The sequence below is a fragment of the Macrotis lagotis genome, chromosome 2, assembly GCF_037893015.1.
Source record: "Macrotis lagotis isolate mMagLag1 chromosome 2, bilby.v1.9.chrom.fasta, whole genome shotgun sequence".
In the NCBI taxonomy this organism is placed as follows: domain Eukaryota; kingdom Metazoa; phylum Chordata; class Mammalia; order Peramelemorphia; family Peramelidae; genus Macrotis; species Macrotis lagotis.
The window spans coordinates 101,780,480-101,797,157 of record NC_133659.1 but is presented as its reverse complement, the minus strand read 5'-3'; the positions used below and the strand labels follow the sequence as shown (position 1 = coordinate 101,797,157).

The 16,678-nt window shown below is 43.8% G+C and overlaps 1 protein-coding gene across 8 annotated transcripts in view; it reads right to left on the bottom strand.

Moving 5' to 3' along the window:
- Positions 1-9,478: 9,478 nt before the first annotated feature.
- The window catches only part of PPP1R12B (protein phosphatase 1 regulatory subunit 12B), a 263,657-nt gene continuing 256,457 nt past the window's right edge, over positions 9,479-16,678 (bottom strand). For 4 of the 8 annotated variants that reach the window (XM_074222379.1, XM_074222380.1, XM_074222383.1 and 1 more), the window contains one exon: positions 16,133-16,219. Coding sequence is in view for 3 of the 8 variants with exons in the window: in XM_074222381.1 (XP_074078482.1) it covers positions 16,133-16,219 (87 nt within the window). In the remaining 5 variants the exon portion in view is untranslated. Of the gene's footprint in view, positions 16,220-16,678 lie in introns of all 8 variants that reach the window. The other 4 variants (XM_074222381.1, XM_074222384.1, XM_074222386.1 and 1 more) reach the window with 2 other exon arrangements.

Genomic DNA, 16,678 nt, shown 5'->3' with positions numbered 1-16,678 from the left:
GCAAGGACATTGATAAGGAGAGAGAAGATCCTTCAGGGACACTGAAATTCAGAAAGTAAAGGGCCCAGAATCCCAGAGCCTTGTGATTTACCTATAGTCTGAATATCAGAAATCCAAATATTCATTTTGGGGTGTTATTTGGAAAAATGGCAAGTTGTGAAGATTGAATTTGGCCAGAGCCTGGACCAAACCCCGCCCCCCTTCCTCTCTCCCTCCCCTTGCCACCATGGACCTCTGCCAGCTATTCTCTCTTCCAAAATGCAGCTTCCTGGAATAGTCATACAAGTAACCTACCCTATGAAATTTGCCTTGGTTTGGTGAGGGACTGCCAATATGGGGAACTCACTCCCACACTTTGTACGTACCAACAAATCATCAAGAGAGAGAGGCTCTGTTTCGCAGAAAGATTCCTGCCCCCCCATCCCCCCAAAAACAGACAGAGCCTATAATGCTCCTTTCCTTGGAGAAGACAGATATTGGTCCCCTTATAGAAAAGGCATATGGTTGAATTTGCCTCTATTTCACATCATGCTTTGCCTTTTAAAAATGACACTACTTTGGTGTGTGGATACAGAATTGTTGCAGAGATGGAGAACTTTAATAGAAAAAAAGTTTAAAAGACTTACCCTGAAGTCTGGGTAAGATTGGGGGTAGGTGATAAAGAGATAGTTGGTGGACACTTTTGGTATGAGTAACAGAGACATTTCCTAGTGAGAGATAAAAGCCAGCATTGGGATTTTTCTTTTTCTCTCCAGTTAGATTATTTTCCCCATCTCTCATTTGTGTGCTGTGGGAAGGAGAGGTTATGTCCATTTGGAGGGATGTAGAGAGACTTGCAAGGGAGTCCCCTAACTTAGCATTCTATAGGGCAGCTCCTTCTCTGGATTCCCAGAAACATAGAGCATTCATTCCAAATGGGCTACTGGAAGCCTGCTGGGGAAACTGCCCTATTGCCTAGCCCTGGCCCTGCTCCCATTAACCCCTTATCCACAGCATTAATAAAAGCCATATATTTGTTAACCAAGGTTGCACTGAGTCCCCTTTCAGGCCCTCCAACCCCTTCTCCACACTAGGCAAGGTAAGGCAAGTTTTGATAGCCCTGTGGGATCAGTACCACCTTTCTCCCATCCACCAAAGGAAGCACAGGGTCCTCAGGTCCTCTTCTCCCTTCAAACCCCAAGTATTTTTTTTAATTTTTTTTTTTTTTTAAGCAAGAGAAAAGCGCTATTGGCTTAGGAAGTATGCCCTCTGAGTAGTACAGAATGGCAGAACTTCCGGTTCCCCCGATCATGGCCACAGCTGTTTTCCCCAGCTTACAAAGTCAGACTGGGGAGAACTTGAAGGAATTCAGATATAGGGATAGGATGGGGGTGAGGAGGGGACATATCACATTTCAAGATTTCACTGAAGATGGACATAAGATTACTTTTTTTGTTAAACTGATGAGGAGGGATACTTCCTAGGAAGCAGGAACCAAGCCTGCCTGCTTTGAATAGGGCATTAGACTTTCTGCAAGTGCTTCCTGGTGGCCAGGAGGCTATTTTTATACTAGAGACTATTTTTTTTAAATGAGGGAAGAGTTGGACTATATAATAAGGTTAATGGATTCTAGTCTTTGCTGACCAGAGCTGTGACCATGGGGGTAATAGAATTAGGGCTCTTTAGAGTGGGACATGCTGGTTTGAAGGGAAGAATATGCGACTCTTCTTCTGCAGAGAGGCATTTGAGGTTATTAGTGCTTTCTAAGCATCTTTTTCCTATTTTCCCACTACTCCCATCTCTCTAAACCTTGATCGACTCTTCCTTTAGCTTTCATTTTTTCTTCTTTCCTTTCCTTCTTTCCCACTACTCTACCTCCCTAAACCTTGATCAGCTATTCCTTTAGCTTTCATTTTTCTTCTTTCCTTTTTCTCATCTCCTCCTATCTGGACTTCCTCTTTGCATTGAGAAATTCAGACTCTTTGGAGTACCTTCCATTCCTCCCCTCCCCTTCTTTGCCTACCAATTCCAATTGTGCTGCAGCATGGGAAACCTAGAGAAAATAGGTATGTTGGTCACTGTTGGCATCCACCTGCCCAGAGACCAAGCAACTAGACTAGTGCCTCCCTTGGAGTGCCTCCCCTCCTCTTAGCTGACCTCACTGTTCAGTGAATCCGAATCTTGACACCAAGCCAGATCTGATCCTGTGAGACAGAAGGAATGGATACTCCAGTGTCAAGTGGTTCCGGAAGAGCCAGGGAAGATCCTGAAGGGGGGGATACGGAATTGTAATTCTCTCAGGCTAGATGAGTTTATCAAGCAGACTGGCATCTGTTGTTAGTCTTGGGGTTTGGAGGGGGTACAAAATGGATGTGAGAACTCGTGGTCTTTCTAGGAGTAAGGTCTACTATTCTCTCAGGCTATGGTGCACTACTCAAAATCCTCATTTTCATTTAGGTCTGATTTTGGGGATCCCGGGAATTGGAATGTTGTATGTGACTGGGATTGGATTCCTAGCTAGAAGAAGGCTCTGAGACCTCTAAGTGTTCATAACTAGCCCAGGTTTGAGAGACAGCTGAGCTCCCACTCCCTCCTCCTCTTAGTGACTTCAGTAAACTGATTCATCCTCCTCATTTCATTGGGAAACCCTTAGCCCCCTTTCCTAACACAAAGAACTATTTTTCTAATAGGAAAAGTAGTATACCAATTACTTACCCAGTCTAGAATTTTGGAAGGCTGGAGGCATGCAACCCCAATTTTTGGCAGACTTAGCCCAGAGCAACTTTAGGAATGGGACTTGGTTCTACACCCTCTCTTCTTCCCCCAGTTAATAGGGAAAGAAGGAAATAACTCTGGGCCCCAAATGATCCTTTCTCAAGGAGGTTAGGAGTTGGAGTGGATGGATGATTTGATTTTTGGAAAGTTTATTTAGTGCAGAAACTCTTAAGGGAAGAGTTGGATAACAAAGCTGCCTTATGGTTTCCTGAAAGATTTAGTTTGCCTCGGTGGAGTGCAGAATATAAGATCTTAACACTCTGTTCTTAGGTTGTGAGAATAGGGATTAGAATTAGACTTTTGGGGGAAGGAAGAGATTTCTACATTCATTCAAACCCCCAAGACAGCTCATGGTCAGGTCCAATCTATTCTTGCAGTGAATTCTTTTCCCATTTACCAAAGGTTCCCCCATTTGAGCCCAATTCACCCTCTGCAATTCACCCTCCCTCAGTCCCTAGTTACATCATTGTACCATCTGCTAGATTCTGTGGTTCCTGTTGAGCTCTGGGCAGGCTGGGAGAAAGAAGGTGAAGGCACTTTGTCCCAAGTAAGACACTACAGAGGAGTCCTGGGTGTCTGACTCTGTTGGGAGGGGGTGGCTCGCTGCCCCTTGTTACTGTCCTCTTTCCACATTCTTCACCACCCTCTCCCCTGGAGGGCCAGAGACTGAACACTAAGGATTTCACTTAATGTGTTTTTCAAACTGCAATACTGAGAAGGGGACACTGTGACTTGAAGACACTCAAATATAATTCATTTTTTTAAGGGAAAAACAAATTGAACCAACTGAAGCCATTCGAGCCTCATCTGATGCCCTTTCTGTTTGTGTTTAGTAATATATATATATAAAAGAAGATTATATATATAATATACATATGAAGAAGACATTTAATTAAGGTGCATGTTAATAAGCCTTCTGTAAATAGCCGCATGACAATGCCGAGATTCTCTCCCCACTGATCCTCAGCCCATTTTACAGAACCCTTCAAGGCTACGTTCAACTTTATTTTTTTATGTGGTATGAATGAGTCCTGTCTTCCCAACCCTAACAGAGAAAACTTCCATTTGATGGTTATCATGTGACTGAGCGCTCCTCTAAGGAAGGAGTCGGCCTTTTGCGCATGTGGTCCATTTAAGAAGTAAGAAAAGCCGAACCAGACTTCCTTTGCCCTTTGCCCCATCCTCGCCCCTCCAGCCTCTCGTCTGTCTTTGTTAGGTTTTGTAGAACCAAATGCATCTTTGTTGCACTGTACCCTAATCTGATATCTCTTGTCAATGTGGTTTTTGTGTTCCATGTTGGATGTATCGTCCCTCCCTATGTCTGAACTAACTGATAAGCCATAATAGGGCCGGCCTGTCAGACACCTGCCCTTGAGTCCCCAACGTCCCTTCAGTGAGTTTCCTGAAGCTACTTGTGAAGGGTTCACCTACTGCCCCCATCCTCTTCCTACACCCTGCTTCCTCAGATAAAGTCTTCATTGTTTTCCTTTGGGTCCTCAGAAAATGATTTCTGGATAGCTCCAGCATAAACTGGTTCCTTTTGCTATGGTTTCAAGGTTTTTGGTTATATCCCTTCCTTGATTCTGAATCTTCATCCTTTCTGAGGGAAAGATCACTTCTTCAGGAGTAGCAAGCCAGTGTTATTACCCTACCCATCTCTGTGAAATGTACGTGTAAGAAAATCTCTTCTTTGTTGACTTTAGAGGGTTAGTATAAGGATTGGAAAGAGAAAACACTTGGTAAAATATTGCAAAGAACACTGCTCAAAAGGCAGGAATTATTGACATTCTTTTGCCTCATCTTGTCCTGCTAGTCAGGGCAGCCCCAGTGTAGAGTGGACTTGGGGTAGGAGTACCCCGATTGGGGGGGCACAGATTAGATTGTGAGAGACTTAGAAAGAAGAGAAATGGACAGTGCCGAAAGCTAATGATTTCAATCTATCCTTTGGTTAAGTTCCTGACATAAAAAATTCCATCCTGGAAAAGGTAGGAGTGCCTATACTCCATTAAATTAGGAGAGGAAGAGATGGAAGGCCCTGGATGGTCGAGTTGGAAAGTTCTAGAGGTGAGGATAGTTTAGACTGAACATAGGCTACCCAGAATTCAGCAGCTCCATACTCCGGGGGCCACTGTTAGCTAAGTGGTCAATCATAAGGGTTCCTAGCAGGGTTAAAGCATGACAAATTACTGGCATCAGATATGGCTGAGATTCATCCAGAGGTCAGGATGCCCCAGGTTAGCAGTGCTTAGTTCATCCTCCAGGATGCTCTCACCCAGCTTACTCTGATAGTTAGACAGTAAGAACTAGCAGTGGAACAAGATAGGAAACTCTCCCTTTAAAATCTGAAAACCACAACCCCATTGAGGGAGTGCTGCCGGGGCCTGACCCACATGTCAGCTTTGGCAGGAGCTGAAGAGACAATTATCATTCTAGACATGGCTGGGGGCAATATCTCACTCCTGAGGTGAAAGGGGTGGGATGGGGAGTGGTCATGGGAGATGAAGGGAGGTAGTAAGGAGAGGGAGAGAGAGAGAGAGAGAGAGAGAGAGAGAGAGAGAGAGAGAGAGAGAGAGAGAGAGAGAGAGAGAGAGAGAGAAGAGAGAGACCTGGGCTTTCTATAACACAGCTTGGGTGGGTGGGGAGAACTTTCCTACTTTTCAAATTCAAAGCTGATGTGAAATAGAAACAGTAGAGCAAAAGAGAAGGCTGGAGTGAAAGGAGAGGTGAGTGATCTGGGGAACAGGTGAGCATACCTATTCACTCTGTTTTAGGGTTAGGGCTTTCCTGGAAACTGTTAGAGAAATATGAACCACTCCCCCAATTCTCAATCCAGGAAACTGGCTTGCTTCTACCTGAATATCCTGGAACTTAGAGAACCAGAACTGGGGTGAACCCAAGGATACCTCATTGCCCGCCCCTACTCCAGCTGGTCATTGGATGTCATCCTCGTCAGATATCTCCCCAACTTTGTCTCACACGAAAGATAAATGCACAGATGCTGCCCCTTAACCTATCAGGTCCCAGTCCCCTCTCTTTTCCCCTTTCCCCAAGCTTGGCAATGTTCCCCTGCCCTAGTGTGGACTTTTGTTTTTGTCTGATTTCTTGTCAAATTGTTATTTTGTAAAGAGCTGCGTCTCCTTATTAAAGAAATGAGCTGAAAGAATGCTGGGGGTGGGGGGAGCCTCCAGTCTGTTCTTACTGGGTAGGGAGGGGAAAGGGATGATGGATGTGGAGGGATGGGGTCTTGAGATCTCATGGTGAAAAGTCTACCACTTGGCACCTTGAGGAATGGACAGCAGAGGAAGGGTAGCAAGACCCTTGCAAGGTCCCTCTCTATTGATGAAGAAAAGGGAATGAAGGAAGCCAATGAAATTTTCTCAATGGCCCAAACTTTTTCTTGAGGTTCAAGGACTGGAGGGAACTGGGGTTGAATGAGGGTACCTAAACTTTCAGTGGCCAATGCTGAGAGTTTGGCTAGTCAGTCAAGGGAAGTTGTACCTGGCTCTGTCAGGGCTTTGAAAAGGGGGTTGGGGTGGCTAGGTGGCACAGTGGATAAAGCACTGGCCCTGGAGTCAGAAGTACCTGGGTTCAAATCTGGTCTCAGACACTTAATAATTACCTAGCTGTGTGGCCTTGGGCAAGCCACTTAACCCCATTTGCCTTGCAAAATCCTTTTTAAAATAAAAGGGTTGATGATTTTTTCTGAACCTTCACTTAGAAAATATTTCAGATTGTCCTGTTGCAAAATGTGATGGGTGCCTTGTGCAAGAACTGGGGTCAAAGGGCAGCTAGGTGGCACAGTGGATAGAGCACCGGCCCTGGAGTCAGGAAGACCTGAGTTCAAATTTGACTTCAGACACTTAATAATGACCTAGCTGTGGGATCTTGCGCAAGCCACTTAACTCCACTGCTTTGCAAAAGCAAAAAAAAAAACAAAAAACAAACCCAACAACAAAAAACAAAAAAACAAAACAAAACTGGGGGCTCAATTGCAGGATCTGAAAAGGTGGTTCCCAGAAATGGTTAAGCCTCTGCTCAGCTCCCTTTTTGTCCTGCCTGCCTGCCTTCTCATTTTTAGGACATGGTGCAGCAGCTGCACTGCCATTTAGAGAATTTACATCAAGCATCTTCCATGCCCCTGGTCCTGGAATGGGGCTGTGAGATTCCAATTATCTTGAAATGGCAGAATTGCTCTCCAGCTGGGCAAGAGCCAGCCAAGGGGGAGGAGGGCAGGAGAGGGTGCTGTATGATTACAATGAAGCACCTCTTGTCCCCAGGCGACCAACCAAGAGAGTTCATGTTTGGGTACAATAAAGTTTGGGGGTGGGAGAGGTAGTTGAAGAATGGAACATGACTAAGGTCTTTCTAAGGAGTTCAGATATTTTGACACTAATTGAATAATAAAAGAAGAGGGAGTACAGGGGAAAACCAACCATCACAATATAGGATATAGCAACTACAGGAAGGGGATGATATGAAGGGATAGTATATAACCCCCTGGGGCAACCAGATGGTATAATGCATAGAAGACTGAGCTTGAAATTAGGAAGAACCTTCTTCCTTAGTTCAAATCTGATTTCAGATACTAGGTATGTGACCCTGGACGAGTCACTTTATCTTCTTTGCCTCAGTTTCCTCACCTATAAATGAGTTGGAGAAGGAAATGGCAAACTACTCCAGTGTCTTTGCCAGGAAACCCCAAATGGGATCACAGAGAATCGGACATGACTGAAATGACCAACAATCAACATCTAGTCCCTGGGGTTGGGGGAAGGAAGTCTGAATGGGAATGAACTCATTTCACTGGAGGGTAAAGAAAGGGGGAGTGAGCCTAAATATGGGCACAAGAGATCAATAATTGAATTTCCTGCCTACAAATGATTTGAGAAAATTTATCACCAGGGAGAGGTCATGGAATCCCCCTCATGTGGAGGTTTTAAGAGAAATATCTTTCTGCTCAGAGGCAGGTATGACAAATGTCATGACCCAAATTGAGTCCTGGTCATTCCTGTGAAGTACATACAAGAAAAGTACTCCAGAGTTTTGTTGGGTTTTTTTTTTTTTTAATAAAGTACAAGACAGAGACTCAGAGATGAAGCAACTCCTCTGGAGCCCAGAATCAGAGGTAGAATTAAAACTGCAGGTTCCCCACTGTCACTCAGGGACTTGGGCTGCACCCATTAAACCCCCCAGTCTTCCAGCCTTCTCCCCATCCCTGTCTTACTCATCTTGTTGCCAAAGGTCCTCTTTTCTGACCAGGACTGAACTTTTCAACTGTGACATCATGTGTGTGAAGCAGGCTGCGACTTTGGCCCCAAACAGTATGACTGCAGGGGAAAGGAATTTTCCTTCCCTGTCCAAGTACTGTGTGCTTCAAGGCAGTGACCAAGGATTTCCACTTGGTAGAAACCAACAGGTTGAGAAAAGCCAGAGATGGAGCTTGAACTTAGCTTCTACTGAGGCAGGTCAAATCGCGGCCACCAAGAAGGTACCACCTTGGAAGTAACCACCCCGAAGGAAAAGGTGGGAGGGTGCTGGTAGGGGTGGCACAGTGCCCAACACTGCTTTCCCTCCTCTTTGCTCTGACTCCTCCCCATCCTCCCCTCCTTTCATGATTTTCACAGTGTGAAAAACTTCAGAGAATTCAGATCTCCCAAATTAAGCAATGTGCTCATGAAAGAAAATGTAAACTGCTTGAAGTCAAGGCATAGGCTCTCAATCTTGTCTTTGAATCCCTGGTAGGCAATCACTTTTTGTTAAATGATTTGTTAAATCATTGGAAGACTAGTATAAACTGGTAAAAGCTATACAGTGGATGCCAGCCGACAGACTAAATCAAAGTTTAACCAGTAACCCAGGGGAAAATAAGCCACTTTGCCTGCCTCCCTAGGACTTCTGCCTAGCTAGAAAAATAATTATTAACCTCTTCTGCCCCCAAAATCTTAAGCTACTCTGGTCTTGGTAATATTTTCCTTTTTCGTGCTTCTCTTATGCACAGGTCCCTCTCGACCTTTTAATTGTCTGAGACCTTTCTCGAGATTCCTTTAAAGGAAAGTTCTTTAAAACTGGGGTAGCTAGGAGGTGCAGTGGATAGAGCACCTGTACCAGAGTCAGGAGGGTCTAAGTTTAAATTTGGCCTCAGACACATAATACTTACCTAACTGTGTGACTTTGGGCAAGCCACTTAACCCCATTGCCTTAAATTTTTTCAAAAAAATGGATGGTTCCTGGGGCAGCTAGGTGGTACAGTGGATAGAGCACCAGCCCTGGAGTCAAGAGGACCTGAATTCAAATTTGACCTTGGACACTTAATAATTGCCTAGCTTTATGAACTTGGGCAAGTCATTTAACCCCATAGGCTTTAGAAGAAAACAAAAACTAAAAAAAAAGTGCAAAAACTAAAAAAAAAAAATGAATAGGAGCTGGGGCAGCTAGGTGGCACAGTGGATAGAGTATAGCCTTGGAGTCAAGAGGACTTGATTTCAAATCTGACCTCGGACACTTGATTGCTTAGCTATGTGACCTTGGGCAAGTCACTTAACCCCATAGTCTTCAGGAAAAAAAACAAAAAAATGGGAATGTGACACTCTTCCATCTCTGTTCCAATCTGACGGGGTAAAATAGATGTTGCTGAATGGATACAGGTGAATCATTGAAATAACACTGAGGAAATTCTCCCAAGTATAAGATTCTATAAACCCAAGACCTAGGACAGATACAGATGCAAAGTTAAAACACAGTTTTATTTACTCATTTATAAATACTGTTGTGTTTACAGGCATCATATAGATGTGAATATTATTATCTCAAACTTTCAAACACAATAATAATACTATATAGTGACAACCAGTAAAACAAAATCATTCATCTCAGGGTTGAAAGGCCACTCAAATTTGCATAAAAATACATTCGGGTCACAAGAGTCCCACAGTCCCTCCCTTTCCCTCCCCCCTCCCCCAGTGTATTTACAGTTGACTGAAGTTAGTCCGTACAATTCAGCTGAAAAGAAAATGGTTATATCCAGTGCTTTAACAGTGATGGAAGTAGGGTTAAGGGATGAAAAGATGCAGAAGACAAGGAAATAGTGCAGTTGTTCCAAGTGATTCTGGACATTTCCATCAATCTAATTTAGGGAGGGCAGAATGAACAAAAGTAGAAAAACTACAAAGCCTATCTTCATATCATTCAGGGGGAATGGGATTGTGTTCTTCCAGGTGACAAAATGGGGAGAAGGAAGCTTATCCCGACCATGGTTTGGGGAATCAGGGTACAGCTTAGGGCCACCAGCTAAGGGCAGAGCTATTAGACAGTGGCAAGCTAAGGAAGACTTATGAGGACTCAAGACAATACTCAGGTCTCCCCAGGGGCTTGTTTCTGTACCCATTTCCATTGGTCTCTTGTGAACAAGCAGCTTTAGACCTTTTCCTGTCCTCAGATGCTTAGAATTTCTGTTCCTGGGCTTCCAATTTTGTGAGGAAGGCACAAGGAAGCCTTAATAATAAGTGTGTGTGGGGAGTCTGGTTTGTATCTGAATGATGGAATGTTACAACCCAAGTATGGTCCTAGTCTCAAGATAGGCCAACACAAAGCCCCTTACCCTTCAGGACATCTCCTCCCTTTGATATTTGAAGGGAACACAATTCACTTAAGACAACTTGGTTCCCCTGACAATAGCTCCTGAAATCCTCTTTTTGTAGAAGATGGGTACTGAGTTAATGATAAGAAATGCAGCCAGCTCCCAGTCAGATTTCCATTTGCTGAGTTGGAGGACATCAACTGGATCGACACATCGTGACCAAGTGAGAAATGGCTGGGTTACTAAGGACAAAACCTGGATGAACTGGAGAATGAGCTTTATTTTTCCCCTGGCTACTTTCAGTTAAAAGTGACAGGGAAATTAAGGACACTCCAAGACATATTCAGCACTGATTCTGGACAAAAAGGTCTGGAACCATAGTTCTGTGGCCTTCCTGTATGTAACAGAAGGATATCCTATAGGTTAAATCTCTGCTACTAGCTCATTAAGACATCAGGGCCCCTGAAGCTGAGGAAGCCTCTCTGCAGCCATCTTCCCCCTCCCTTCTTGGAAAAGCTTGTTTCCTAAATTAACATCTAATCCAAGAGGCTTGCATGAGGAGGGAGCATATGTGGACAAGAGAAAGGAGAGGTAGTAGCTTCAGAAAAACATCAGTGTATCCTGATGCAACTCTTAGGTGATACTGTAAACAGGGAAAAGGATTTCATAGGGGCAATCAGGGAGGATTTGAGAATAGATAATCCAAATACCATCACTTACATGGCTCCAAGTGGGGGGCCTCTCAAGACAGTTCCTTGAAGGACTGGGGATAAGAGAGAATAACCTGTTGGGACCATTGAAGACAATGGCATCTTATGATCACATTTCTGAGAATTCCACAACTTTGCACAGAATTGATATCCGCTAAGCAATCCCCAAATCTTTGTATTGCAGATAAAAGAACAATCTTAAAATCACTAATGTATCTTGAAATGAGAACACTCAGCAATCTCTGCCTTTTCAACCAGATTGACAGCTCTTTTTTTGAGGATGGAGGTAACCTACAGCATGCCCAGGGATCATCCTTTGACTACCAATTCCAAAGAAAGATTTCAACTGCTCAGGTGAGCAGTCGAGATTTCTTACTGGAATTTTTCTCATGAACTATCTTATTTGTTGATAGTTGGGATACTAACAGTTCCTTGGTTGTTTTCTGAAGTAATCAGCATTCAGAAAATCAATAGTAACCACAATGTTGGGTTTTTGCTCCCAAAGTGTCAATACCCATTAAGAAAGTTGATTAAAATCTGGAATAATGATTTTTGTATTGCAGACTGAAATTCTTAATTCTGTATGGCTAAGCTTCCCTTTCAGCATCAGCCACAGGCTCTAATCATTGCAATACTCGATCCCGGTCTAGGTCTGTCTTCCTTCTGCCTCCTGTCTACCAGCATAGACAACTCTCTCACAGGGATTCCTACCTTCAATCTGACTCACTGAACTTCCTTTTCTTACTCCATGGGGCAATCTGAAGATAGTGTTCAGTAAAACAGGGTCTCACCTGTCTACCAACTCTTACTGATCCAGTAGTCTTCTCTATAAACTTTCTTCTCTCATGGGAGATTGCTTAGAACAAACCTATCATTTCTTTCTCATGAACAGTGCTGCCTCTAGAGAAGTTCTGAGTCCACACTAGGGACATCTGCAAAGTGAAATTTTTCTTTTTGCTGTAGAACTTGGGTCCATTTGTGAAAAAGTTGGTGCTTGGAGAATACAACTAGATTGTATATAGTTCTAGAGATAAGAACAGTGGGAACCGAGCAAGAGGCTTTGAGATGGCGGTGGGTCAGGCCTACAGAGAGCCACCCTCCAATTTCCATTAAACCTCACCACAAATTACTTTCTGCCCGTTTCTCCACGAGCTTCAATTTACTCCTCCGCAGCCTGTAATGTTCTTATGGAGTCATTCGGAGGAAATGTGAGTCTAACACCATTCAATCACCCTCAATATTAAAGTCACTTTCCAAAGAGGCTGACGTGCTGGGTCTGACCCACTGAGGCCGAAGACAGGACTATTCAGAAGAAAACAATGATACTCTTGTGCTTGTGTTTTCAAGTAACAAATGGCAGCAGTGCTGCTGAGGGTGGAGAAATGTTCTAATCTTCTAAAATTATCAGACTCTTGGTGCTCTAGTCAGCCTCCCTCATTTTACAGATGAGAAAACAGACCCAGAGATATTAGATGGCCAGGGTTACACGGTTTGTCACAAACCCTTTCTATGAGCTTGTCTTCATTTTCTCTCGATGCAGCTTCATTTCTTGATACAAAGGGACTGCATCTGTGCTAACACATGGCCATTTCTGCTTGTGCATGGTGATCACAAGCTGGAAGTGGGGGTCAATCAATCCTGGTAACATGAGATCCAAGAGAGAGGAAGACGCTAGGGTTAAAAACCAGGTCACCTCTCAATTTGTTCCTTTTCCTACACAAGATTCCTGCTTCATCTAGATTGACGGAGGCCAGTGGGGTTGTCAGCAGGTAAATATAATGGGGGGCAGTGTCCCAAGGTGTATCAGGATAGTGAGGATGCAGGATTTAGGAATGAAGAATTAGTAAAAATCCAAAGAAAAATTTTCTCCACATTTCTCTCTAGAATAAACTAGTCTAGGAGCCTTCTCATTCTTTGTATACCTGGTCCTCAGCATAGGGCCTTAGGCAATATAGTTAATATATGCTGGAGTTTTGTTTTTTTTTTTTTGCTAAGGGAAGGTTTAATAGTACCTTTTGCTGCCATCAGTATTACCTATGCTGCCCCCCCCTTTTTTTTTTTAGTTTTTGCAAAGCAATGGGATTAAGTGGCTTGCCCAAGGTCACACAGCTGGGCAATTATTAAGTGTCTGAGGCTGGATTTGAACTCAGGTACACTTGACTCCAGGGCTGGTGCTCTATCCACTGCGCAACCTAGTTGCCCCATGCTGTCTAATCTTGAGCAAGAAATGACCTAGATTGAAATTCTGTCACTTCTGACTGGAGACTCTGATAGGATTTAAAGGCACCATGTCATGGAAAGGTGGTGGCTGTGGCTAAGATAGAGATGAGAATCTCAGGTAATATAGCCTTGTGAGTCCCCCTTGCTTGCCATCATTTCAATAGTTTTTTTTTTTTTCCTAAGTGGCTTGCCCAAGGCCCCACAACTAGGTAATTATTAAGTGTCTGAGACTGGATTTGAACCCAGGTACTCCTGACTCCAGGGCCGGTGCTTTATCCACTGCGCTACCTAGCCACCTCTCCATTTCAATAGTTTTTCATTCAAACAAGGTTTTTTTGGCTTTTTTTTTTTAAACTGACTCAGATACTCTCTGCTTCATAGAAGTCCTGGATTTAATGAACTCTCACTCCTCGCATAGCAATGTAGCCTAGGTAAGCATATGTGTCTGGGGTCCAAAAGTGAGCTGCATGAAAAGCTGATTATCAAATGACTACAGAAAACCAGGTACATACACCTGGATTTCTTCAACAAAGTCAGGTAGAAGCTAGGAGGGGTTAGAAGCTTAAAGGGGGGAGTCAGACATATCCCACAGTCAGAACAGAACAGGAAGTTTCTGCAAATGGCAATCGAGGGGGACTGCCCCAATGTAACAAAATATAAGCAGCCCTATTTGACCTCACTGTTGAGAAGTCCCAAGATATTTGAAGAATTTTTTCTCCTGGGGGGAATACTACTGGAATTCCACAAATGATCTCCAATGTCTTTTATGAAATTACAGACTGTCTCATTGATCTGAATAAAGTAAATGTATATAACTCATAATCTGAAGTGGATATTTTCAAAATCTGAAATGTCACCCAATTATCATACACTAATGGAGTCAGCACATCACTTTGCCTACAATTAAACTGAATTTTGGCAAGGAAGACAAAATTTGAAACTCTTGAAATGTAACTTCTGATCACTAGATGCTTCAGATTTCTCCACCTTTGATAAGATAGGAGATTCAGAGTGGACAGAGGCAGTATACATGAGAAAATTGATCACTGGACTTGAAAACTCACTGAATTTTATATACCAAGGATGATATGCCCAAAGTCACATCTGTGAAAAAGACCAGGAGTGGTTTTAGTTGACCAGAAACTCAATATGAGCCAATAGTGTGATGCAGCTGCTAAAACAACTAATGTTCTCTCAGACTGCATTAATAAAGACAAGTGTCCTGATGGAGGGAGGTAATAGTTCTACCATATGCTTCAGTGGTCACACTACATCAAGAGCATCATGCCTAGGAGATGGTGACCAGAAGAGTGGAGAATCTGGAAACTGTCAGGAGGAACAGTTGAAGAATATTTGGCATAGAGAAGGGAGAGGGAAGACTGATAATTGTCTTCAAATGTTTAAATGACTATAATAAAGCATTAAATTGTATGGCTCCAAAGGGCTTATTGTATCAATGAGCAGAACATAGTGTTAGATTTAGGAAGAACTTCCTAAAAATTCAAGCTAGCTAATAATGGAACACTCTTATGGCGAGTTTCCTGTTCAAGTAGAGGATGATCAATCATCTGTCCTGCCTAGGACATTGTAGAAGCATTGGTTGGTTGGACTAAATGACTTCTGGCTCCTCCTGAATCTATATCAAACCTCCCTTAAACAGTCTGAACCTGCTCCATCTTCTCTTGCTTCTCCCCTGCCCCAAGTGGTTTCCTACTTTAAGCTGGAAAATGCCTCTAAGAGTTGGCCACATCCTCCACCTGTCCTCATCCCAGAAGCACAATGAATTGCTTTTAGTCTTCCTGGTCATTACATTCAAGTCATAATCTCCCACCACTATCTTAAGTCTTTCCACCATATCACCATTCTGTATCTTTACCACATATCCCCCCTTCCCAGTTCTCCTTATCCTGGGTTATTTTCCCACCAGGGACACATAATAAGGCTTAGAGGGGAAAAAACAAACAAACCAAGACATCCTCCCTGGAATGGGGGAACAGTGGGGTTTTCACAGTCTAGATATCTAGAGTAATGGGGTAGGTGCTCCTGTTAGATGCTGGCTGTCAAGGTCATTCTTTTCTCCTTACAGCTTCAGAAAACACCATTCTAAGCAGCTAAGACCAATGGAGCTCAGATGCTACAGCAAGGAGTTTAGATGGGTGGCAAGCAGGGAAGGGAAAAGGAGAGGAAGAAAATATTAAATGTAGCAAGGCCACCTGGGCCCTAGGGGAGAAAGGGTGGACTAGGGGAAGTGTAGGTTGAGGTTCTTCTGCAACTTTACCTAGGCAGATGAACTAGAAGTCATGTAGCCACCATGAAAAGATGCTTCCTGGGAGAACAGAATCTCACTGTGAAGCAACTGTCACCCAAGTCTAATAAAAACATGCCCCTGGTGGTGGTCTGATGATTAAATCAAGGTCCAGCTGTTTTCCTTGGACACACGGCACTCCCAACAGGATCCCTGGGCCCGCAGGTGACAGGTTCCAGTGATCCACCCTCCTCCCCCAGCACACATAGAGACAATGGACCAGGCTACTACTATGATGGTGCCATTTGGGAGGGATAAGCTTTTCAGGTCCGGACTGAGTCTAAGGTGAACAGTGGTCCAGCCAGCAATGGGGACTGCCAGGGGCCCACTTCCAGAGATACTCTGCCCTGCCCCAGATGGCCATCTCTCATTACCACCATTACGTTTTCATGAAGTCTCCTAAAACATGGGGGCAGATGAGATTTGGGGTGTGCAGGAAAAATAACTGTTGGGGTGATGGGACAGGGAGGGGTCCTTCAGTCACAAACACTGACTCTTTTGGTTGGAAGGGGACAGAGGGAGATGGGAGCAGGGGATAGCAAGTGCTTTCCCTTCCAAAGAATTAGTCTATTTGGACAGCTTGCTGATCACTCTGATGAGGGCTCCATTTTCATCTTTCAGCCTCTGGTTGTCGGACTTGAGTTCTGTCAAAACCTGCAAAGACAACAAAGGTGTTGGAGCTTCTAAACGTTCAGTGCTATCCCCTCCTCCACTTCATTCCTGTGTAGCCTCAGCTGGCTCCCTGAGCATCACCCCTCCCAGTAGGACAGCCTCTGGATAAGTCTTGGACAAGTCGTTATTAAGATCTAGCTCTACCAACATCTGGGTTTTCCACTTTAGACTTAGTGTGGTATAGTCAACAGAGAAGCTGGACCAGTGGCTGGGAAGTCCTCAGCTCAAGTCCCACCAATGACTGGGCCATGGACACTTAACCTGATACTTAAATGAGAAGTATAAGTTCTTCTGTAGTCTCTGACTTCTTTTAAGTTTCAAATATAAAGCACCTTCAAGCACTATGCTACAATGTCAGCTATTTATTCTTTTAGTTTTCTATGGACTTAGTGAAACATTTCTAGTTGCTGATGACCTGCATGGCATTTGTGAATTTGCTCA